Source organism: Gopherus flavomarginatus, chromosome 12 (genome assembly GCF_025201925.1).
Source record: "Gopherus flavomarginatus isolate rGopFla2 chromosome 12, rGopFla2.mat.asm, whole genome shotgun sequence".
In the NCBI taxonomy this organism is placed as follows: Eukaryota; Metazoa; Chordata; order Testudines; family Testudinidae; genus Gopherus; species Gopherus flavomarginatus.
In genome coordinates, this window is record NC_066628.1 from 5,908,218 (window position 1) to 5,931,865 (window position 23,648).

General features: G+C 57.9%; 2 protein-coding genes and 1 pseudogene across 3 annotated transcripts; all 3 read left to right on the forward strand.

The window, feature by feature from the left end:
• The first annotated feature begins 1,537 nt into the window (after window positions 1-1,537).
• On the forward strand, window positions 1,538-12,281 carry GNL1 (G protein nucleolar 1 (putative)). Its single transcript, XM_050919504.1, has 12 exons — window positions 1,538-1,766; window positions 4,044-4,212; window positions 5,302-5,438; window positions 5,809-5,960; window positions 6,166-6,237; window positions 7,195-7,393; window positions 8,029-8,124; window positions 8,701-8,895; window positions 9,382-9,560; window positions 9,887-10,049; window positions 10,205-10,345; window positions 11,820-12,281. Exons 1-12 carry the CDS (start codon window positions 1,694-1,696, stop codon window positions 12,122-12,124), a joined length of 1,881 nt encoding a protein of 626 aa, XP_050775461.1. The 5' UTR covers window positions 1,538-1,693; the 3' UTR covers window positions 12,125-12,281.
• A 1,609-nt stretch (window positions 12,282-13,890) lies between these two features.
• RPP21 (ribonuclease P/MRP subunit p21) lies at window positions 13,891-17,805 on the forward strand. 2 transcript variants are annotated; one of them, XM_050919559.1, is made up of 6 exons: window positions 13,891-14,086; window positions 14,688-14,761; window positions 15,570-15,670; window positions 16,071-16,153; window positions 16,392-16,523; window positions 17,183-17,805. In XM_050919559.1, the coding sequence occupies exons 2-6, from the start codon at window positions 14,705-14,707 to the stop codon at window positions 17,338-17,340; spliced, it is 531 nt and encodes a 176-aa protein (XP_050775516.1). In that variant the 5' UTR covers window positions 13,891-14,086; window positions 14,688-14,704; the 3' UTR covers window positions 17,341-17,805. The 2 variants fall into 2 exon arrangements, with proteins under 2 accessions (XP_050775516.1, XP_050775517.1); XM_050919560.1 differs by having other exon boundaries at window positions 13,891-14,067.
• A 1,633-nt stretch (window positions 17,806-19,438) lies between these two features.
• On the forward strand, window positions 19,439-22,669 carry LOC127032300 (acetylcholinesterase-like; annotated as a pseudogene).
• Window positions 22,670-23,648: the final 979 nt, after the last annotated feature.

Sequence of the window (23,648 nt, forward strand, 5' to 3'; positions counted from 1 at the left end):
ATAGTTTGAGAACCACTGGTTTAGGGGGAGGAAACATGAAAGCGCAGCTGTGGAGCAAGTGCTAGGGTAGCAACAGGGACAGGAATAAGGGCCAAAGGTTGAATATCAGGGATCCAGAGGAGGGATGCCAAGCAGAGGACCCCCGACAACACCCACCACCCCTGGACACTGCCTAGAGGAACTCTATCCCAGGGAGGCCATATGCCTGGGCAGGCATCTTTTTGAGTGGTTCGTCCCTCATCCAGTATGGGAACAAAAACAGATGTGGTTTTATCCGGTGTCGGATGAGGGAATGCAATTCCACCCCCTCTGGCTCTTAAAGAGCATACCACCCTCCCTGCATGTGGCATGACCTCGCAGGCACTGTCATGCCAGCAGGAATGAGACAGCATGCTCCTAAAAATGGTCTGTCCTCCCACCCAGGGTGGCATGACCTTGCATGTGCCGTCATTCTGGCAGGGCTGGGATGATCCTGGGAATAGAATCCAGGAGTCCTGGTCAAACGTGAAGTATTCTACTCTCTCTTCACAAAACTAACCAGTTGAATCATGAGACAAAGTAATATATACAGTATTGGACCAACTTCTGTTGGGGAAAAATGGTCTGATTTGGACATTAAATGTTCCCAGAGCCCCAAAGAAACTGATGTGCTGTTCAGCTGTTACAGAATCAGGATAGACAAATCTACTTAGGTTGTAGTTATCATCTATCAATTAACAAGAGAAAAACTTGTACATAACGTAAAGTTTGACATGACCAGTGGGTTCAGAGGAGGTGGTGAGGGGCTGGGAATCGGGACTCCTGGGTTCTGTCCCAGTTCTGGGAGGGCAGTGAAGTTTAGTGTGTTAGAGCTGGGAGACTAGGAGTCAGATGCCAGGATTTCTGGGTTCCATCTCTAGTCCACTCTCTCTCCTGTTCTCTTAGCTTGAGTAGTTCAGCCCAGATGCTCCCATACACCTAGACTGAAAGATTTATCATTGTCTCCATGTTTCCTCCTCCTGAGCCTAAATGGGAAGGGATGGGATGGGTTAACTCCCCCCATTTCAAAATGGTTCAACCCAATCCTAGCATCCCCACCCCCAGCAACAGAATGGTTCAGCCACATCTCTGCCCTGTAAATAATTCAGCCCACTGAACCCACCTTTAACAAAAATGGTAGAGCCCAGAGTTTCTCCTCTAATGGTACAACCCAGTCTCACTGCCCCCAGAGCTGCATGGTTTAGCCCAGCCTCCTGCCACTCTTATATCCCCCCAGCTAAATGGTTTATCCCAGACTAGTCTGTTCTTCATAGTTCCTCTTGCTTCTCATTCTGCCTCCCCATATCTTTTAATGGTTTATTCTGCCTCCCCGCTCTATTGGGATCTATATGGTTTCTTCTCCCCCCTTCAGTGGTTTCTCCCAGTTGCCGAGTGGGTTGTTCCCCCACAACCACGGCTCTCGGTGGTTTATTCTGTCCCACGCTCCAAGTGGTTTATTCCCCCCTTCCTCAGTGGTTTATCCACTATTCCTCTCCCCCCCGTCTCAGTGGTTTATTCCTCCCTCCGCCATGGTTTCTCCCAGATTTCTCCCGCCTGGGTTCTCAGTGGTTTCTTCCAGTCGCAGTGGTTTGCTCCACGCCTCTCCCCCTCGGGCCTGCAGAGTGGTTCTTCCCGCTTCCCTCCCGGTGCTGCGGGACGGCGGCCGGGCCGGGACATGCCCCGCAAGAGGCCGTTTAGCGCTAAGCAGAAGAAGCAGCAGCTGCAGGACAAGAGGGAGCGGAAACGGGGTGAGGAGGGGGCCACGGCCACCAACATCTGGGCACCGACCCCCCCCCGCCAACATCTGGACACCGACCCCTCCTCCACCCACCCCCCACATCTGGGCACTGACCTTCTCCCTCCCCCCGCCAACATCTGGACACCGACCCCTCCTCCACCCTCCCCGCCACATCTGGGCACCGACCTCCCCCCCTCCCCACATCTGGGCACTGACCTTCTCCCTCCCTCCACAAGCATCTGAACACCAACCCCCTCCCCCACCACCACCAACATCTGGGCATTGACCTTCCCTCTCCCCCAACTAACATCTGGGCACCAACCCCCTCCCCTGCCTCCACTAACATCTGGGCACCAAACCCCTTCCCAGTATTTGGAGACTGACCCATTCTCTCCCCCCCCCGCCCCCCCGTTGCCAACAGCTGGGGAGTGAAAATTTTCCTTACAAAAAATATGTCTCCTGACCCCAGTATTGGGGGACCCTCCTTCTCATCCCAAAATATCTGGGCACTGACCTTTCCTTCCCACCTCAACATCTGGGGGCTGACCCAGTCCTGGCACTTGAAAATGTCTGGGGCCCCTGGAGCATGGCAGCGGTGGGGGATTTAATGTGGGGGAGTTAGGCAGGTGAGAGACCTTGGAGTATCCCAGCGCCCGGTTGAAATTTGGACAACCTCCCTGGGCACAAAGGCCCTTTCTCCGAGCAAAACAATTGGGTGCTCTCCCCCAGTGCTGTGCTGTGGCAATCAGGCACCAATCTAGCAAGCCCCCAGTTCAGCTTGACATCTGGGGGTAGCCAGTCCTGGAGCTGCAAGCCCTGCTCTGGGCATGTCCCATTCTCCCCCACTGCTCCCTCCCAAGCTCAGCCCCCTGGAGAGAGAGTGCGCATGCAGCCTGGTGCCTGTTCTTAAAGCACTGGAGGCATTAAACAAGGGAAATTGCTAGGCAAAAAGCTCCGTGAGAGCTATAAAATAGAGAACAGGCTATGTTAAAGTGGTATCAACTGGGGCTGGATCAGAGCTGGCATCCCTAGAGGGGAAAGTTCCTATATCCCCAAACTGAGAGGCACCATTGGACTTCGAGCACCTAGACAATAAACCAAAGCAGTTCCCAGGCAAAAAGGAGCTGTGTTAAAGTCCAGTTACCCAGAATTCAGCTGGCAGCCAGTCGAGAGCACAATGTGCAGGACTCTCTCATCTGCACTTTGCCAAAGAGCCTGCCCCTGGCATGCAGTGCCAGCCCTGGCACCCTCCAAGGTCTTCACAAGGGGGGCCACGGGTCAGTGTGGCCAGGCCATCTGTTCAGAAGGGCAGCTGTGGTGGGAGAGGGATAGCTCAGTGGTTTGACCATTGGCCTGCTAAACCCAGGGTTATGAGTTCAGCCCTTGAGGGGACTATTTTGGGATCTAGGGCAAGAATCTGCTTGGGGGATTGGTCCTGCTTTGAGCAGGGAGTTGGACTAGATGACCTCCTGAGGTCCCTTCCAACCCTGGTATTCTATGATTCTAAGGTATTGCCAGCCGCTGTTGCCACTGGAGTGTCGGGTGCAGTGCTAGGGGGCGCTGTGCTGTAGGGAGCAGTATAGGGGGCTCCCCACACTGTGCCAGGCCCTGTGCTTGCCTCTGACCCAGGGTGGGTGAATGGTGGATGGTGTTGCCCTGCGCTAGGGAGTCCTGACTGTTGACGCTGAGGCAGGCTGCGAGTCAGCGTTCCTCAGCTCTGAGCCCTGCCTCACAAACAGATTGGGAGCGGCCGATAAGGGGCCCCACCCTGGCCACATTAATCTCCTCACCCCACCTTCGTTCAGCTCCTGAGTGACCCTTGCTGTGCTGCTGACATCCGCTCGGGGTGCCTCAGAAATTCCTGCCTGCAGCGATCCTTTGCTTAACTCCAGTGCCTGCCCAGAGTCACGCTGTGGCAGAGCTGAGGCAGAACCCAGGAGTCCGGGCTCCCAGCCCCCACCCTGCTCTAACCCACTAGACTCTCCTCCCATTTCATGAGGAATGATGCCATCCCCTCTGCAGACTCTGAGGGGGATGGAGTCTCTGGTGGGAGGGAGACTGGATCCAGCCCCCACCTCTTTTGCCACAGACACTCGACACGCTGCAAGCGTCCCTGACTCTGAGCAGCCCTGACGCAGCGTCACGGGCCCTGCAGGGCTGCATTTCAGAGCTGAGTCTGACCTTGGGGTCTTGATCTGTGGAGGTGCATTACGCTGCTTTGGGCCTGCTTGCAGTCAGCACCTCCTAGTGGAGAAAGGTCCCTGACTCTGCCCTCTCTGTGCTCCAGGTCTGCCTGATGGCGTGAGGTCGAGCTCCAACAGCCGGAGTGGCAGCCATGAGCGGCGGGAGGACCACACAGACACGTCGGACAGCGAGTCCCTGTCCCTGCAGGTCCGGAAACTCAATCAACAGCCAGCAGTCCGCAGGCTGGGGGATCGCAGCTATGACCCGAATAGGTAATGAGGGGCGGTGATTGGGGGGAAACTGAGGCACAGAGCTGGGTCATGCAGAGCGTATGTGGCAGAATCAAGTGTAGAACCCAAGGGTCCTGATTCCCAGCTCCTTTGCTCTAACCACTAGATCCTGCTCCCTTAGACCCCATTCCCCTCCCAGAGCTGGAAATAGAACCCAGGAGTCCTGGCTTCCCCCCACCTCCTTGCTCTGTTACCCCTGTTGTTAGCTGCAGCGGGATGAATTTGGGGCAACCTGGCACTCCAGGGTTGGCTCTGAGGTCTGCCCCCTCCTGGGCAGGTCTAGCCTTGCTGCTGGATGGGGGGTTATAGTGGAGGGGGAGAGCGGTTTACCTTGGCCTTTTTTCTTATCCTGGTGTTCAAGGCCCAGATCCCGCTGTACCGAAGGAGGTTCAGCCTACGTGGCCCACCGAGGGCCCTATGCAATAAGTCCAACCATGGCAGATCAGCTGGGAAGAGGGGGCTGCATCAGGGGTCTCCCTGCTGAGTCAGGGAGAGCACCCCTCAACACACATAGCGCCCCTGCTCATGGGCCTCAACCCTGCCCCTGCGGGGATCTGCCCCTAGGGGGCAGGGGGGAGCTGGGGCTCTGTGGCCGGTTCAGCCCTCAGTTTCCCTGATGAGGCTGCCAGCGTAGGGCCTGGTCAGTGCTGGGTTGTGGGGTGGGGGCTGGGCTGAGACCCCACAATGCGTTACACTCAGACAGGAATGATCAGATCGGAGCCGGTACTCCCTAGAGGGGAAAGGCCCCATGTCTCATTCTCCCCTGAGCCTGCCAGTCCCCCTACACTGGAATCAGATGGGAGCCGGCGCCTCCTAGAGAGGAATGTCTCCATGTGCCATTCTCCCCTGGCTAGCATTAGATCAAGCCAGTGAGACCAACTGGCCTAAGACACCTCTCATCAGATCTGAAGCTAAGCAGGGTTGGCTTGGGTCCGGATGCAGGTGGGAGACCTGATTGGCATCTTGGCAGCGCTGGGAGCCCCTGTTGGGGAGGAGAGTTGGGACGACTAGGATATCTGCCCCCGGGTCTCCCAGCTGGCCTGATGCTCTGTAACTTCTCCCTGCTGCCAGGTACCGGCTTCACATTGAGCGCGAGAGCCGGGAGGAGCTGGAGCGGCGCAAGAAAGTGGCTCAGGAGAAGATTCTGGAGCCCGTCCCGGAGAGCGAGAAGGAGCTGGACATACAGGATGTCTATAGATCCGGCTCCGGTGAGCAAGGGGCTGCAGTGGGGAGGGTCCGTCGCCTGGAGGGGCCAGGACCGTCCTGAATTTTTCTCCTGGCTCCGTCTGTGCAAACATCCTGTGGTGGGGAGTTCCCCAGGCTGCACACCCCCCACCCCCACCCCCCCACCCCCCGCTGCTTGCTTTCTGAGGAACTTGGATCTGGCTGACTTGTGGGCACAGCGGGTTGTGACGGGGGTGGGGAACATTGGCTGACGACCATGTATTGGTGGGTTATGGAATCCCAGGTCCCGGGGAACGGCTCCCTTCCGCTCAGGTTTCTGGATGGCCCTTTCACAGCTTCTCCAGATTGAGATCCCTCCGTACTGACCACTTCTCTTTCTCCCCCCTGCCCCAGTGCTGGATTTCCCCAAGCGCCCCTCCTGGAGCTACCAGATGAGCAAGGAGCAGCTGCTGGTGCGGGAGGAGAAGTGTTTCCGGGACTATCTGGAGGGAATCTACAGCACCTACCAGCCCAGCCAGCTCAGCTACTTCGAGCATAACCTGGAGGTGAGCAGGGGACATGGGGCCTTTCCCCTCTGGGGGATGCTGGCGCCGATCCAGCCCTAGGGCCAGGGCCAGGGACTGGCTGGCTCAGGGAGGCGGGAAATGGGACATGGGACCTTTCCCCTCTAGGGGGCCCCAGCTCTGCTCCAGCCCCAGGATAAGGGGACTGACTGGCTCAGGGGCTTTCCCCTCTCCGCTTGCCTTGCAGACCTGGCGTCAGCTGTGGCGGGTGCTGGAGATGTCAGACATCATCCTGCTGATCACAGACGTCCGTCATCCGGTAAAGGCCCCTCCCCTGCCTACGATCCCTGGGCAATGGGGCAGGGACAGCTTATGGGGAGTGGGGGAGTTGGAGAGCCTCACTCCTGTCCTCCAGGGTCCTGCCATGGGTGTAGTTCAGGAGCCCTGTCCCACGGCGGCCCACACAGGAGATTGGAGTGATTGCCCCAGGGGCTCTTGCGGGGCCCTTACAAATTGTGGGGGGAGCCCTAAAGTCTCCCTTCTCTCTTGGCAGCTGGACATGACCCTGTGGGTCATTGGGTCCCTTCCTGCTTCCCAGCGTTACAGGGTATCACACCAGGATACCGCTCCCTTCCCCAAGTCTATGAAGCCCCTGCGTGATCTCTGTTTCCCTCTCCTAACTGCTGGTGTCCTGGCTTGAAGCTGCTGCCATCCCAGCTCCTGAAAGTAACCAGATTGAAGGGGGCAGCATGGGTGGGGCGGTGACCACTGATGACCACTACAACCTCCCAGAGCTGGGCACAGAACCCAGGAGTCCTGGCTTCCCCCACCCCCCCCCCGATCTAACCCACTGCACACCACTCCCCTTCCAGAGCTGGGGACAGAATCCAGACATCCTGACTCCCAGTCCTGGCCCCCCTGCCCCAGAGCAGGGGGCAAAACTCAGGAGTCCTGGCTCCCTCCACCCTCTGCTCTAACCGCTAGACCCCACTCCCCTCCCAGAGCTGGGCACAGAACCCAGGAGTCCGGGTTCCCATCTCCTCTCCTGCCCCCCTGGCTCTAACCCATTACACACCACTCCCCTCCCAGAGCTGGGGATAGAACCCAGGAGTCGTGGTTCCCATCTCCTCTCTCACCCCCCCTGGCTCTAACCCACTACACACCACTGCCCTACCAGAGCTGAGGATAGAACCCAGGAGTCCTGACTCCCAGCCCCGCCTCTCTAACCCACTGGAGCCGACTCCCTTGGCTCAGCCGTCCCCGTCTCCCCCCTCAGGTCATTAACTTCTCCCCTGCACTGTATGACTTTGTGACCAAAGAGATGAGGAAGAACCTGATCCTGGTGCTGAACAAGATTGACCTGGCGCCGCCGGCGCTGGTGGTGGCCTGGAAGCATTACTTCCAGACCCACTTCCCCCAGGTGCACGTCGTCTGCTTCACCTCCTACCCCCAGCAAAGCCAGGATCCCAGCACAGGTAACGCCTCTGCTCAGGGATGCTGGCTCCGATCCGGCCCCAGGGCCGGGGAGTGGCTGCCTCAGGTGATGGGACCTGGGGCCTTTCCCCACTAGGGGGTGCCAGATCTGATCCAGCCCCAGGGCGGAGGACTGGATGGCTCAGGGGATGGGACCCGGGGCCTTTCCCCACTAGAGGATGCCAGGTCTGATTCAGCCCCAGGGCAGGGGACTGGATGGCTCAGGGGATGGGACCCGGGGCCGTTCCCCACCTGGGGGCGCCAGGTCTGATTCAGCTACAGGGCCGGGGAGTCTGGCTGGCTCAGATTTTGGGGAATATGACTCTGGGCCTTCCCCCTGTAGGGGGCGCTGGCTCTGATCTGGCTACAGATGAATTAGTGCCTTGATATTGGGATGTGACACTGGAAAACTTTAGTACTGAGCTGGGAATGGGGGATAGAACCCAGGAGTTCTGACTTCCACCCCCCATTTCTGTACCTCACTCCCCTCGTAGAGCTGGATATAGAAGACAGAGGTCCTGCCTCCCAGCCCCCCGCTCTAACCACTAGACCCCCACTCCCCTCCCCCAGCCAGGGATAGAACCCAGGAGTCCTGGCCCCTAGTCTCACCTCTGGCTTCTCCCTGTTCGTGCGTCAGTGTTTAAGAAGCGGCGGAAGCGGAGGAAGGGCAGGAGCACGGCCATGGGACCAGAGCAGCTGCTCCACGCTTGCGAGACCATCACTGCAGGGAAAGGTGAGGGCTCCACAGCTTCCCATTCAGTCTAGGGGAGGGGGGGGGTCCCCAATCCATTGCTCTGATACAGGGTGCCGTTCGCCCCCACGGGGTCCCGAAGGTCTTTCTGGGTTGTAAGGATCGCTCACCCGGTGCTGAGATGCAGCCACCTCTGGGGTAGGGCAGCTGGGGAACAGCCGCACAGCACTGGAGCTTGGGAAGGGATGGTGACCCCCCTATGTGAGGGGGACTGCATGGGGTATTTTAGGCAGACAGAAAAGGAAGGCTTTGACTTGGAATTTGGCCAGCACACCAGGGTTCTCTCCATGAGTCCTGGAATTGGTTGGACCATTTATAACATCCCCTTAGGCTCAGAACTGTCTTATCCCCTACCCTGCTCCACAGCTTCTACTGGTGCCACATGGGGGTCAGCAATGACTGCTAGGGGAGAGCCTGCCCCCTGCAGCACGGCGCCCCCAGAGCCATCTCCCATCCACGCATTGAGCAGAGCAGACCCTGCTTAGCTTCCTGCACACTTGCCCAGCCCTGCTACGGAGTCATTGGTTGGACTCTCTTTGACCCTTTTGCCCTCCCCAGTGGACCTGAGCAGCTGGAAGGAGAAAATTGAGCGGGACGCGGCCAGCGCCCACCTGCCCGCCGAGGATTCAGACGAGGAGGAGGACAACGAAGGGACGGCTGTGCTAGTGGAACACCAGACTGACGTGGCCATGGATGTCGGGGTTCCTTCCCAGGAGCTCTACAAGGACGGCATTCTGACCGTGGGCTGTGTGGGTGAGAGCGCCCCCACTGGAAGGGGGAAGGCTTCATACTCCTGATCTGTGGCTTGGGGCCCCTTTGGACTGCTGAGGATTGGGGGGGCGGTAGCTGGAGGAGTTGGATAAAGGGTGCAGGGGGAGGGGTGTCTGGGTGGAGGACAAGGGATCTCCATGGGGTTTTTAAAGAGGCATCTGAGGGGGACAGTGTCCGGGCAGGTGGGAAAATGAGGGGGTGGCTGCTGTGGAAGGGGGTTTGAGGGAAGGGGTGGTGCAGGATGTGGAGAGGGGTGCTTGGCTGGGGGGCAGTGCACGAAGGGGAGACACAGGATGTCTTGCAGGCGGGTGGGGTGAAGGGGACGTGCAGTGGGGGTGGCTGGTGGTTTGGGGACAAAAGAGGGGATGGGGGCTGGATCGGAATTGGGGAGGACCTTGGGGGGGTGGCTTTTTCTGGGTGGGAGCTTGGGGGGCTCCGTCCACATTATGACCCCGCCCCCTCCCCTAGGGTTCCCCAATGTGGGCAAATCATCGCTGATGAACGGGCTGGTGGGGCACAAAGTGGTGAGCGTGTCCCGGACGCCCGGCCACACCAAGTACTTCCAGACCTACTTCCTGACGCCCACCGTGCGCCTGTGCGACTGCCCCGGCCTCATCTTCCCCTCCCTGGTGCACAGGGAGCTACAGGTACCGCCCCATAGCCAGCTTGAGGGGGAGAGTCTAGTGGTTGGAGCGGGGGTGGGGACTTGGAGTCAGGACCCCAGGATTCTATCCCCAGCTCTGGGAGGGGAGTGGGATCTCATGGTTAGAGGAGAGGGGCTGGGAGCCAGGACTCCTGAGTTCCATTCTCTTCCCCTCCCTGTACATAAATTTCCCCCGTGTAATATTGGGATAACTTATGCCAAATCCCTGGTCATGGCGGCAGTGAGACACCTTCCCCATGCTGGCGAATGCTGGCATTACACCTAGTCTCCCTGCCCTAGCTGAGCGCTGCTTCCTGTCTCTCCTTGCAGATCCTGTCTGGCATCTACCCCATCGCCCAGATCCAGGAGCCCTACAACGCCGTGGGATACCTGGCCAGCCGCATCCCCATCCAAGCCCTGCTTAAGCTGCGCCACCCCAATACCGAGGAGGGCAAGCCCGAGACCAGGTGGTGCGCCTGGGACATCTGTGAAGGTGAATGGGGTCTGAGCGCTAGGGGGCGCCATGCTGCAGGGAGCTGGGCAGGGGCTTAGTAGGGGGCGTTCTCCCCTGGCAGTCTGTGCTGGCACCAAGGCGGCACTAAGGGGCGCTGTGGTCCCTGCTAACCCCATCTCGCCCTCTTTCCCCAGCCTGGGCCGAGAAGCGGGGTTACAAGACAGCCAAAGTGGCTCGTAACGACGTGTACCGAGCTGCCAACAGCATCCTGCGGCTGGCGGTGGATGGGCGCCTCTGCCTCTGTATGCGGCCTCCCGGCTACTCCACTCAGAAAGGTACTGGGCTGGAGAGGGGACTGCCCTCCCAGGGCATCGTGGGTATTTACCCAGCATCCCTCTGGGAGTCTGGGCGATCCAATGGAAGGTTGCCTGTAATGGCCACGGGAGGGGGAGTAGCCAGTGGCAAGTCGTGTTGGGCTAGTGATTTTTCTACCCCGCTTGTCCCCCCTCAGTCAAAGGCAGGAATGGCTGGGATTTCACCCCAGTGACTCAGCACCATCCTCTATGACAGAATTTTAATCTCAGCCCCTGAGCGAAAGGCTGAGTTTTTAAGGCTCGTTTATCCTGATATCCAACTTATTCATAATTCTAAAATCCTTCCTTCTCCACCGTGGCGATTATTGATGCTGTTGCTATTTTAGAGCAAGATCCAATGGCTGGAAGTTGATGCCAGACAGATTCAGGGTGGAAAGGCGTACGTTTTGAACAGCGAGGGGCAGGGGGCCAATTTACCAAGAGCTGTGGTGGGTCACGGGCAGCTTTTAAATCAACCTTGGATGTTTTAAAAGGGCTGCTCTGGTTCACACGGCTTAAAGCAGGGCCTGTGGCTACGTCTAGACTACCCACCGTATCGGCGGGTTAAAATCGATTGCTCGGAGATCGATATATCGTGTCTCATCTAGATGCGATATATCGATCCCCGAGCGCGCTTATATCGATTCCGGAACTCCACCAATCCCAACGGAGTTGCGGAATCAACAGGGGGAGCAGTGGACATCGATCCCGCGCAGTGAGGACGGGTGAGTAATCCGATCTTAGATATTCGACTTCAGCTACGTTATTCACGTAGCTGAAGTTGCGTATCTAAGATCGATTTCCCCCCGTACTGTAGACCAGCCCTGTGTTATGCAGGAGGTCAGGTGAGAGAATGTTGGCATGAGAATCCGTTGATGAAGTTAGCGAGCAATGATTTTCCCCAAGGAGTATTTTAGGATCAGTTCATAAAGTTGCTGATGGCCCATCAATAGTTACTCATTGCTAACGAGTCTCTGCTGCTTTGAATTCAAAATAAGTTTACGGATGATAATCAGTAGTTAACAGTGACTGCTTTCTTCGTTCTCGCCACAAAAGTGTGCTGTATAAATATGTTACAGTTCAGGTACTCGCGTGTTAACGGTCAGTGTGTGTGTGCGCATATAGAAAATCTAAGAGATGAGTGAAAATCAGAATTACCATTATGCAGGAAATTCTGATAGTTCGCTTTTTTTTTCTTTCTATTGAATTAGGTTGAAAAATCAAAATTTTTTTTGCAGATGATTATGCGGTCTAGTGGTTACAGTGGAGAGTCTGGGTGCCAGGACACCTGGGTTCTATGGGAGGGGAGTGGGGGTCTCATGGGTTAGAGCCGGGGGGGCTGGGAGTCAGGACCCCTGCGTTCTAGTCCTGGCTCCGGGAGAGGAGTGGGGTCTAGTGGTTAGAGCATGGTGGTGTCCCTTACAGCTCACCCCTGACTGTCCGTCTGTCCCTGCAGCCATGTGGGAGCACCATCCCGAGACAGCAGAGATCGCCGCCCTGCAGGAGGCTCACCGCAAGCACAGCCGGCGCAGTTCAGAGGAAGAGGAGGAGGAGGAAGAGGAGATCTCCAGCTCTGGGGAGGAGGAGGATGAGGAGAAGGACCGTGATGCCGATGAGGAGGAGGAGGAGGAGGAGGAAGAGCCAGCTGCCTCCAGTGGGGGAGGGAGCAGCACCCCAGCCCAAGCCCCACCCAGGAGGGTGCTGAAGGGGAAATTCTCAAGCCGGAACTTGTTTGCTTTGCTGGGGGAGGATGAGTGTTAGTGGCTCCCCCTGCTGGACAGATTGAGAAAAGGGGGGGAGGGCCTGGCTACAGGCTCCGCCCCCTGCCTTGGCTGAGCTCCGCCCCCTCCCATTCTCCATGTTCATTCCAATGCTCTATAGCCTCTGTATATGAATAAAGGTGATGTTTATTTCCAGACCCTGCCTCCGTCATTGCCTGAGACACTGGTCTCCTTCCCCAGCCATTGCTCCATCTATCCTTGGATCTCCACCTCCCTGCTGCATCACACCAATGGGCTCATCTAGCCTAGTCTCCTGCCTCCTCCGATAAGACCCGTGGGCCCACCTAGCCTGTTATCCCGCCTTCCCTGATCAGATCCATGGGTCTACGCAGCTGAATATCCCAGCCTGGTCCTTGCTGCCCTGGCTTAGAGCAGTGGTCTTTGCTCGGGCCTGTTCATTTTGGATCATTTCTATCTATCACAAAGACTTGGTCCTTTTAGTCTTCAAACTTTGGTTGGCTGCAAAAGCATCGTGCTCCCCATTTTCCTGTGGAACTCCCTGTCACAATAGTCTCACCCATACTGCTCATGGAAGTAGAGAGCAAAGGATAACTCAGTATTACAGCCCACGCACTGGATCCGTTTAGCTGTTAATTTTTCCAGGCGTTTCTTCCGATCGCCTCAGGGCATCCTCCCAGCCTGCCCTGGGGCAACTGTTGAACTTCAGCCTGATTGTCGTGTTTATTATGCGGCTTTGACACGTCCAGCAAATCATCACAAGGGCTTAGTATTAGATGTATTAGGGCAACATGTAGAGGCCACAGCTGAGATCAGGACCCCATTGTGCCAGGCGCTGCACAGACCTGCAGGGAGAGGCAGTCCCTGCCTCACCTGAGATCAGGGCCCTGTTGTGCTGGGTGTTGCACAGACACACAGGGACAGTCCCTGCACCAGCTGAGATCAGGGCTGGCTTTGCTGAAGTGTCTGCTCCAGAGATGGAAGCAAGGACCGATTGCTGGGGCTCTGCTTGGGCAGCATTGCACCCCCTTTCCCCTTGGGTAAACTGGTCACCTGTGACTGACCGCCCCCGCCCCTTGTTTTGTTCGAAATGCTCCATTGGGAGTGCCTGAGCTTTGGGCACATGGCTGCCCTGGCAGTAGCCCAAAGCAGGGGCGCTGGAATTACTGGCCCTAAGTGCGAGTGACTGGCGGGATGAGCCTCAGGCCGAAGAGGCAGCGTCAGGTTGGGGCCACGGGTCGGGTGCCCATGGCTGCCCCACTTTTAGGGACCTTCCGTCGCCTCTGGCCCAACGGCCACATCCAAAGCGCTCATACATTTCCATCCATTTTTTTTTTTTTTTAAATCAGCAAGTCAAGGCAGATGCCCAGGATCTTTTTATCTTCCCCGCCAGTTCTGAGATGCAGCCACCTCTGGGGTGGAAGGCAGCAGCTATTTAACTACCACTAAACACTGAACCATGACAATTTAGGACAAGAAGGGACGGGGGAAGCCTCCTAAATCCGACGACACCCCCAGGATGAATTCCAGGGATGGCAATACATGTTTGCCTCAGCTGGGAGCAAGCCAGTACAATGCAGTTAATCCAACCTCGCAAAAGAAGGAACCAGCCACATACAGTATTATCTGAAATTAGGCAGAGTAAAGGCGCCCCCTATTGAGCTCTTGCCCCACTCCCTGCGACACAGCGCCCCCTTGGGGTCAGCACTGACTGCCAGCGCAGAGCGCCCCCTGCTGGAGGGAGGGGGAATGGCCAGCAGCTGGCCAGGGCTGTGCTGAGTCTCGGCTGGGGGAGGAGGGGGGACCCGAGGGGGCAGATCCTGGAGGAACGGGTGTCTGCCCCCCAGCCCCATGCTGTGCGGCAGAGCCAGGCAGGCTGGAGAACTACATTTCCCAGAGGCCTTTGTTGCTGCTGCTGCGTCAGTTGGGGGGGCTGGGCTGGGTAGGAAGAGGCTGCAGCTGCTGGTGTGTCCATGTGACTGAGGTCTGGGGCAAACGGGAGGTGGGGAATAAAAGGGGCTGGCAGGATACAGCCGGGAAGGGGAAGGGGGGATCTGGGGGGGGGGGGGGCTGGCAGGGGAAGCAATAAGGGGCTGCCGGGGAGGAGGGGGGCTGGGGATTTGCAGGGGAGGGAGATCTGGGGAGGGGCTGGCAGGGGAAGCGATAGGGGTCTGGGGAAGGGGCTGGGAGGGGTACATAAGGGCTGGAGATGGAGGATTTTGGAGGAAGTGGGGGTTTAACGAGGAGGTGGGGGATGTTCTATTGGGGGTGATCTATGGGGAGCAGGTGTAACCCTACAAGGGTGGGGGGCAAGGGGGCAGCAGGGCTCCATTCTGGTATGGGGTGGCTGTTGTCCCTCCTGGAAGAATAACAAAGCCTGGGAGCCCCCTGTTTTTTGGGGACATCCCAGCTGTGTGTGTGTGTGTGTGGTGGGGAGTCATTAGAAATGGGGTGGGGGATGGATTGTGAAAACGCCCCCACCCGGGGTAATTGCTGGGGGCAGCATGGAGCCAGCTGGGAGAGGGGCAGCTAACAGCCCCTTAGGGACTGGCTGCCCCTCACTCAAGTATTTTCCCTCATTCCAGACCCGCCCCCCACAGCGATGTCGGCCCAGGTGAAGGATAAAGAGGCTTTTCAAAGGCTCAGCTTCCTCTACCAGGTGAGGGTGGGGCCCCCTAGTGCTGGGATCCCAGCAGGAATGGGGGTTACACCCCGAAGTGCAGGGGTACTCAAATTGGGGGTTAGGACCCCTCAGGGGCTCACAAGGTTATTACATAGGGAGTCACAAGCTGTCGGCCTCCACCTCAAACCCCGCTTTGCATCCAGCATTTCTAATGGTGTTAAATACATCTAAAAGTGGTTTTCACTTATAAGGGGGATCACACTCAGAGGCTTGTTATGTGAAAGGGGTCACCAGTACAAAAGTTTGAGAGCCACTGTCTAAGAGAGACCCTGGGAGCAATTCCCCCTAGCCCCAGGGCTGGGGGTCCCTGTGGGGCCTGGGGAGGTGGGATTTCTGGGGCTCCCCCCAGGATTCCTGAACAGAGCATGGGCAAAGAGGGTTAGGGTGTCTTGTGTTGGGGGGGGTGGGGTGGGGATTGGAGGAAGATGAGATTGGGGCACCTGGGAGGGAGGGGGGATTGGTAGGGCAAGGAGGTCACGTGGAGCTGGGGCAAGTGATATGGGACTGGGGGAGGGGGGAATTGGGGGGAGGGAAGACTGGTGGGGGAGATGGGGTTGGGGGAACAGTGAGACTGGGGGAGGGGAGATCAGTGGGGCTGGGTGTAACGACATGGGGCTGGGGGAGGGGGGATCAGTAGGATGATGTGGGACTGGGGGGAGATCAGAGGGGAGGGGAGAGTGACATGGGGCTCGGGGAAGGAGGGATTGGGGGTGACATGGAGCAGGGGGCGATGTGGGGCTGTTCCCCTCACTCTGCATCTCTTTTCCCCCTGCCCACCCCGCAGGCGGCTCACTGTGTCCTTGGCCAGAACCCCGAGAACCAGGAGCTGGCGCGATTCTACTGCCACACGCAGCGCAGCATCAGCCGCAGGCTCGTCCTGAGACAGTGAGTGTCGGGACACAGGGCCTTTCCCCTCTAGGGGGCGCCGGCGCCATCTGGCCCCAGGGGGCGGGAACTGAGACATGAGGCCTTTCCCTTCTAGGGGGCGCTGGCTCCCATCTGGCCCCAGGGGGCGGGAACTGAGACATGAGGCCTTTCCCATCTAGGGGGCGCTGGCTCCCATCTGGCCCCAGGGGGCGGGGACTGAGACATGGGGTCTTTCCCATCTAGGGGGCGCTGGCTCCCATCTGGCCCCAGGGGGCGGGAACTGAGACATGAGGCCTTTCCCTTCTAGGGGGCGCTGGCTCCCATCTGGCCCTAGGGGGTGGGGCCATGGCCATGTGGCCTTTCCCCTCTAGAGGCCCATCTCCTCAGGCCCAGCCACTGTCTGTGTTTTCCCCCCCAGGGACCCGTCAGTGAAGAGAACTATCTGTAAATCCTGCTCCTCCCTCCTGGTCCCTGGCATCAGCTCCACGGTGCGCCAGAGAAGTGAGTGCTGCCCCCTAGTGGGGAGGGATCAGTACTGCTCTGGGTGGCTAGGAGCCTAGATTCCTGGGTTCTATCCCCAGCTCTGGGAGGGGAGTGGGGTCTAGTGGTTAGAGCAGGGGGGAGCTGGGAGTCGGGACCCTGAGAGGACAGTGGGGTCAGGTGGCACAGCCTCTCCCCATGCATGCCTGTCTGTGCCTGGTCCCTGACTCCCTGCTCCTCTCCCTCCCCCTCCCCCCAGGGTGCCGCGGCCGGCGCTGGTCAGTTGTACGGTGTCTCTGCTGCGGCCAGACTAAGCGCTTCCCAAGCAACCCTGCGTACAAGCTGTGGGCGGAGCAGCCTGAGGCCCTGCTGGAGAACCAGCCCCAAGCTGGTGAGAGGGGGCAGCATCCAAAGGGTTAATGAGGGTGCTGTGGGGCTGGAGGTGAGGAATGGGGCATCTGGAGGCAGGGCTCAGCAGGGAGGATTGGGGAGGGGGGTTGGGGGTTGCTCTGTGTGTGTGGGGGAGGGGCTGGATTGATCTGGGGGGGATTGGGAGGGATTGGTCAGAGAAGAGTATGGATTGTGGGGGAGCCAGGATTTGTTGGGGGGGGTGAAGCTCGCATCTGTTGTGGGGGGGGGTTGGAGGGAGGAGGAGCTGCGGGGGGTTGGTCAGAGCTAGGATTGGTGTGGAGGAAGGGGCTGGGATCTGTCCATGGGGAGTTTGTTTTGGGTGGAGGGGAAGCTGGGCTCAGCCAGGAAGGGATTGAGTGGGGGAGGAGCTGGGGTTGTTCTGAGAGGGGTATGGATTGGCGGGGTGGGGACTGGGACTGGTTTGGGGAGAAGGTGGGATTGGACTGTGGGGGACTTTGAGGAGGGGAATCTGGGATCAACCTGGGAGGGGATCTGGGGGTGGGGGAGGGTCTGGGGTTGGCTGGGTGGGGGGTTAGCCATGTAGGGGGGAATATCAGGATCAACGGGGAGAGGGGAGAATTTGAAGGCAGGGCAGCAGTGGGAATTTCCTGCATTTCCATCTCATCTCTTCCCCTCCAGACCAGAAACCTGCAGCCCCCCAGGGTCCCCCGAAGGAGCCCTCAGCACAGAAGACTGAAACCCCCAGTGTGACCTCCAGTCTCCAGAGCCGCCCCACCCCGTGGGGGACTGCAGAAGCTGGGAGCCACATGGAGAAAGGGGGCCCAAGCAGGAGGTGACCCCGGGGATGGCCACAAGCAGGGGCCAGTGGCTTGGAGCCTGATCCCAGCCAGGGGTGGTAAGGAGAGGCCTGGGGCAGGTTTTAGGAGACTCTGTTCGTAAGAGAGGTGCCAAGACTGATTCGAAAACGGGGAGGAAGAGGAACGACCCCCTCGAAACTATCTACTCCCGAGGCACTGGCTGGCTCAGGGGGTGGGGAATGGGATACGGGATCTTTCCCCTCTGTGGGGCACCAGCTCCCACCTGGCCCCAGGGCAGGGGACTGGCTGGCTCAGTGGGGAAGAGAATGGGACACGGGGCCTTTTCCCCACTAGAGAGTGCCAGCTCCGATCCAGCCCCAGGGCAGGGGACTGGCTGGCTCAGGGGATGGGGAATGAGACATGGGCCTCTAGGGGGTGTCGGTTCTGATTTGGTGGGGTTTTTTTGGGACCCTTGTTTATTTATAAACATAAAATCAAATTGTATCTCCGTATGTATTTTTAGAAGTACGTTTCCTATCTCAGGATCTTTTTTTGGCTTAAAACAAGCTGGTGAGAGGGTGGGACCCTAATGGACATTACCCCTCTAGGATTACGTGTAGGGGAAGGGGGCAGTTCAAGGGCAGAGGGACTATATGGTCCTGGCTAGACGTGGTGGGGGGTTGGTGGGAGAAACCCTCTACCATTACCAGGGGGAATACTAGGGACTGGGACATCCCATGGGACACGTTTGCACCCCTGGCTGGTCGGCCGTGACACCTCTTGCTTGGCCCCGGTTCGGGCTGTCAGCTGGTTGGGGTGTTACCTGCACAAAATTCTCTGTTACACACTCTAGGGCACCTGCCTTTACTCAATTCCTAGGGCTCAAGGTGCAATCCTCTTAATTTAGGCACCTCCCCTTACCTGGTCCTAGGGCTCCAGGTGAAAGGCACCGAACTTTACCCCTGCATGGGCTCTGGGCTCTACTCCTCTGTGGGCTCTGGGCTAACACCCTTTCCATGTGGACTCAGGGATTAATCTTTTGCAGGTTTACGGGGTCTTTTACCAGTGAAAGAGCCTTACACAGTAATATCCTACGAAACCTCTATTTCTTAACAGCTACCGGAAACCAGACTGCACACCCTACACATGCAGCGCTAACCACTCCCACTAAGACACATGAACTTTTCTTGATGGCCCGTCAGGACTAGGTCTGTGTGGGGGACTCCAGTTTCTGACCGATGTCACTGGCGGAGTGTTGAGGTCTGACAGCTCTGATCTTGGGGCTGGAGTTGGTTCCCCAAGAACTTTCTTTGGGACTCCAGTTTACGTAGTGAAACTCGAGCCCTGCTTAGTTATATCTTAACCAATCAATATACTACAATTTTACAAACCAATCCTAACAAAATTCTCTCACCAATCATACCCTACCCCCTTAATGAATTTACACCTAGCAAAATTAATTATGTAACAGACAGAAATAATCTAAAGAACCAGACAGAGCTCATGCAGACAAACACTAGGGAAGTGGAGATCATAAAGACAAAGCGATAAAGAAATGATGATTTCACAACCCCAGCTAATGATAAGTGGTTTCTTGCCAAACAGGATGCCATCAAAGAAAGTTTTCTTTAACCATCGTAAGAGCTGTTTCTTTATCTGGCAATAGTAGATGCTGTTAGAACGGGGTCTCCTTAGCAGCCTGATGTTACATCGTTTTAATGTAATTTAGATGCAATGTGAGGATGTGACTTCCTGCTTCTCCGCTGCTTGTTTAATCTGCCTGCAAATGAAGGCTTCAGGCCTTGCAATATGGCTTATCCTTATCCTTCCAGGGCTTTTCTCCTTAGGCAGGGCTAAGGTCCTCTCATGTGGTGGTGCTGCAGGTGGGAAGCTGAAAGAATAGAGACAGGGTGGGGGCAGGGGGGCAGAAAGCAACAGAGCAAGGGAAGAGAAGAGAAAACCATACAGGAGCTTATGTGGCTTTGTGGTGCTGGATGTCTTAGTAACCCTAATACTCGGCTCCCTCTGGGGACGAAAATCCCTTCATCTGTTTTGCTGCCGGGGTCCTGGAAGCTGAGATAAGGGGAGCTGGCCAGGTGGGGGTGGATATATGAGCTGGGGGACGAGAATGATTCTTTTATTTTTTTCGAAGTCTCTTTTTTAAGCAGCCCCCCCAAAAGGGGACGGGGAGCAGAAGGTCAGGGAGCTGCTGCTCTGGGCACACTTGGGGCAGCTTCCCCCCTTTCGGAGCGATGGGCTCAGCTCTCTGCCTGCCCCAGCATGTAGCTGAAATGTGTTGTGGGGAGCTCAGCAGAGCCCGCGGGATCCTGTATTGAACAGAGCTGAACAGACTCCTGGATGACGGGCGGGGCACCCTGCTGGCACCTTGAGAGGGCGTAGCTAGGTTGGTGGGCGGGGTTCAATTTGTGGGCAGGGCTAATGAACATCTTCGCCTACCTTGTCTTTTTCCATTTCAAGCCCAAGACAAGGCTGGAACCCTGACCCCTCAAGTATAAAATGTCCCATCCCGTCCAGTCCCACCAAAGGGGGCTTCCCTTCTGGCACCACCAAAATCCAGCTGCGGGTTGAACTGGCGATGGGATTCCCCCTTCACCTCCTGTTACCCCGCGCCCTAGAGCCAGCTGCATCTCAGCCGTGGCGAGCGAGCCCAAGGCAGCTGTGCTGTGTGGCTGGGCCCCAGCTGCCCCATCCCAGAGGTGTCGTACTGGATCTCTGAGCCCATGGACCTTGCCCCAGGATCCTTCCAGCCACCTTGAACCTGGGCCCTGTGTGTGCACAGCCCAGCGAGCTTGCTGCTGCCAGGGTAAATAAACTTAAGTGGCTGCGCCCTGGCTGGTGCTCTCAGTGCCAGAGACGAGAGCTGCTTGGCTCCAGCATCAGCAGATCGCCCCTCGCGCTGAGCTGGGAGCTGCAGTAGGAGCCACAGAGCCGTGCCTGCAGCAGGTGAGTCTGTGTAGCTGAGGTGGGTCTCTCGGGCTCCATGATGGGCACAGAGTGGTCAAGGGGTGACTGGTGTCAGGGGAACTTGGCTGGTACATTCCCAGCTAATACCCCTTCCACAGACCCCACGCTGAGAGCTGGGGATGAAACCCAGGAGTTCTGACGCTCAGCCCCCCTTGTCTCTGGCCTCCCAGACCCCACTCCCTTCCCTGAGCTGGGGAGAGAACCCAGGAGTCCTGACTTCCAGGGCCCCCCCCCAACATTTAGACCCCACTGCCCTCACCATGCTGGGGAGAGAACCCAGGAGTCCTGACTCCCAGCCCCCTCTGTTCTAACCCATTAGACCTCACTCCCCCACCCTAAGCTGGGGCTAGAACCCAGGAGTCCTATCAATCAGGACTCCTGGGTTCTCTCCCCAGCTTTGCGAGGGGAGTGGGGTATAGTGGATTACCATGTGGGGGAGGAGCTGGGACACCTGGGTTCTCTCTCCAGCTCTGGGAGGGGGCATGTGGATTTTTGTCGCAGCCTTTCAGCATTTCCCCCTGGCATTAAGGGGCCTCTTGCTGCAGAGGGAAATGGGAAAAGGGCAAAGCACAGTGATACAGCTCTGAGAGCTCAGCGGAGAGCTGGAGCCCGGGGCAGGGTGGAGGTGACTGAGCGGAGACTGTTTACCGAAGGGGGGCCAGGCTTCCTGCTCGCATGGGGGTTTAAATAGGTTGGACTGCAGCAGAGCAACTCCCTCAGCAGGGGAAGGGCCCCATATCCCTCCCTATCCCCCATGCCAGCCACCCCCCTCCCCCGTGACCTGGGGTTGGATTGGAACCAGTGCCCCCTAGAGGGGAAAGGTGCGAGTTCCTTGTAACTCCCTCTGGGGTGGGGGTTCCCTTCCAGCTGCCGTGATGCTGGGACTCCTCCCTGCGCTCCCCGGCCTGCTCCTCCTCTCCCTGCTGTGCCCTGGCTCTAGCTCCGATGACGACGGCACCGTGGTGCTCACCACCAGCGGCCCCATCTGGGGCAAGTGCCTCCAGGCCGGCTCTGGCACAGTGACGGCCTTCCTGGGCATCCCCTACGCCGAACCCCCCGTGGGGGCCTTGCGCTTCCAGAAGCCACTTCCCCACCAGCCCTGGAGTGAAGTCCTGGAGACCACCAGGTTCGGCAAGCCCTGCCACCAGGCTCCGTTTCCTAGTCACCCTGATGCCTATATGTGGACACTCAAAATGCCGCAGTCCAAGGACTGCCTCTTCCTCAACGTCTGGGTGCCCCATCCCCTGCGCCGACCCCCATCCTTGTCTGGATCCATTGCAGGGAGTTCTTTGGAGGTGCAGCCTCCATGGAGCTCCAAGATGGGCGCTTCTTAGCTGCCACGGAGAACGTGATCATGGCCTCCATGAACTACTGGCTGGGGGTGCTGGGCTTCCTGTCCCTGCCCCCAGCTGCCCCGGGGAATGCCGGGCTGTGGGACCAGCGCCTGGCACAGCGCTGGCTGCAGGACAACGCAGCCGCCTTCAGAGGGGACCCGGCCCGTTTGTTGCTTTTTGGCCAGAGCGCTGGGGCCGCCTCAGTCGGCTTCCACCTTCTCTCGCCGGGGAGCCTCTTCACCCGCACCGCGCTGCAGAGTGGTGCCCCCACCTCTCCCTGGGCCTGGTTTAGCCAAGAAGTAGCCAAGAAGATAGGCTGGGCACTGGGCTGTGACCAAGGCTGCACCGATTTCAATGACACCGCCCTGGTGGGCTGCCTGCAGGGGAAGGAGCTGGGAGATGTTGGGACACGCATTATGTCCATGTCTGTGTCCGTGCCGACCGTCGATGGGAATTTCCTCCCTGATGAGCCACCAAGACTCCTGGGGGCGGGTCACAGCCAGCCTATACCCCTCCTGGCTGGCGTCACGGCCAACGAAGGCTCCTACATCATCATCGGTGCCCTTAACTTCACCAAAGTGAATGCCAGCCACATGAGCTGGGAGGAGCTGCTGGAGGGCTGAGGGTGACAATGCTGGGGCTGCCATGGGAGGGCATCCAGGCAGTGGCCCAGCAGTACAGCCAAGAGGGGCAGGGCCCGGCATGGCACCAACGCACCATGGCTCACGTCATCAGTGACTATCATGGGGTGTGTCCCATAGCCAAGTCGGCTGGGCAGATGGCGGAAGCCGGCAGTCCCGTGTGTGTCTACACCTTCACCCACCGCCCCAGTGGCTTGTCTTCCCCCAAGTGGACGAGAGTGCCACATGGCTCCGAGATGCCCTACCTGTTCAGGACCCTGGCATCTGTGGGGAGAGCCAACCACCTGCACACGGAGGACGAAGTGGTGCTGAGCTGCAGAATGATGCGCTACTGGGCAGAGTTTGCCAGGAGTGGATAAGGGAACTCCTAGGAAGTTGCAACCCTGAGTGCCAGCCAGCATGGATCTACCTGCATTCAAATTTGGTGCCCCCAGGACAGGCAGAATCCAATCCTACCAATAGTAGAATCCATTATTACTAGATGATGACCTTCCTGTTTATTTCTTTTCCCCCAGCAGCTGCCACACTACATAATACAACAAAACTCCCTCTCTGAAATCCGATAATACCTTGGTCCTGACTAGCCAACCTGGGCCCATTGACTCCAAGGTTAGGGTGAGCCATGCTTCCCAATTGCTAACATCCACCAGCTCTAAGCCTTTCCACCTCGTTCATGTCCCTGCAGTCACACAGCCAATGCAAGACAGATTGTGAGTGTGGAAGCTGGGGAAAGCCCTGATTGGTGCAGCTGGGGGGGTACTACATGACACTGGGGATATCTATGCAAATTACACCTGCCAGCTGGTCCTGAGCCCCTCCCACTTCCCCATCAGAGCCAAATATAGCAGATCAACCTGGCAGCTGGCATGGCAGCAGCCACCATTTCCCCACTCTGCCACCAGAGGGCAGCCTGCGACTTCAGCCCCTGAAGAACAACATGGCGGGGTGGCCATTTTGGAAGAGGGTGAAACTGGGTCGTTTGGCTCTTGATCCTTCCTAGCTCCTGGGAAGCCTCAGTGAGCCCTGGCTGGAGGTTGTGGGTGGCTGGGTATGTCCATATTCCTCTCTGCTGCCACCTGCTGGAGTGAAGGACACCTGGTCAGGGTATGCTCCTATCTGCCCCCTTGTGGCTGGAATTCATTCCCTTCCCCCTATGTTGACCATAGTTGCATTTGCCCCCAGGAACCCCACAGGGGCAGGAGGCAGCAGGGAGCAGTGGCCACGTTACAATGCCACAGATAAGAATTTTTTCCATATTGGAACGGAGCCACCTCAGGTGGAGGGGACGTCACCCGCCCAGCTCTGTGGATTCTTGACACCATTGGTCCTAGATTATCAGCAGCTCATGGGCGAGTATCACAATTTGGGGCACAATCCGGAGAAGTGT

Excerpts from the sequence above, each read along its gene's own strand:
- GNL1 (XM_050919504.1), top strand. The coding sequence starts at position 1,694 with ATGCCCCGCAAGAGGCCGTTTAGCGCTAAGCAGAAGAAGCAGCAGCTG. Across the intron at positions 4,213-5,301 it reads CGCAGCTATGACCCGAATAG|GTACCGGCTTCACATTGAGC; the intron begins GTAATGAGGGGC and ends CCCTGCTGCCAG. Across the intron at positions 10,050-10,204 it reads CGCCTGGGACATCTGTGAAG|CCTGGGCCGAGAAGCGGGGT; the intron begins GTGAATGGGGTC and ends CTCTTTCCCCAG.
- RPP21 (XM_050919559.1), top strand. The coding sequence starts at position 14,705 with ATGTCGGCCCAGGTGAAGGATAAAGAGGCTTTTCAAAGGCTCAGCTTC. Across the intron at positions 14,762-15,569 it reads GGCTCAGCTTCCTCTACCAG|GCGGCTCACTGTGTCCTTGG; the intron begins GTGAGGGTGGGG and ends CCCACCCCGCAG. Across the intron at positions 16,524-17,182 it reads GGAGAACCAGCCCCAAGCTG|ACCAGAAACCTGCAGCCCCC; the intron begins GTGAGAGGGGGC and ends CTTCCCCTCCAG.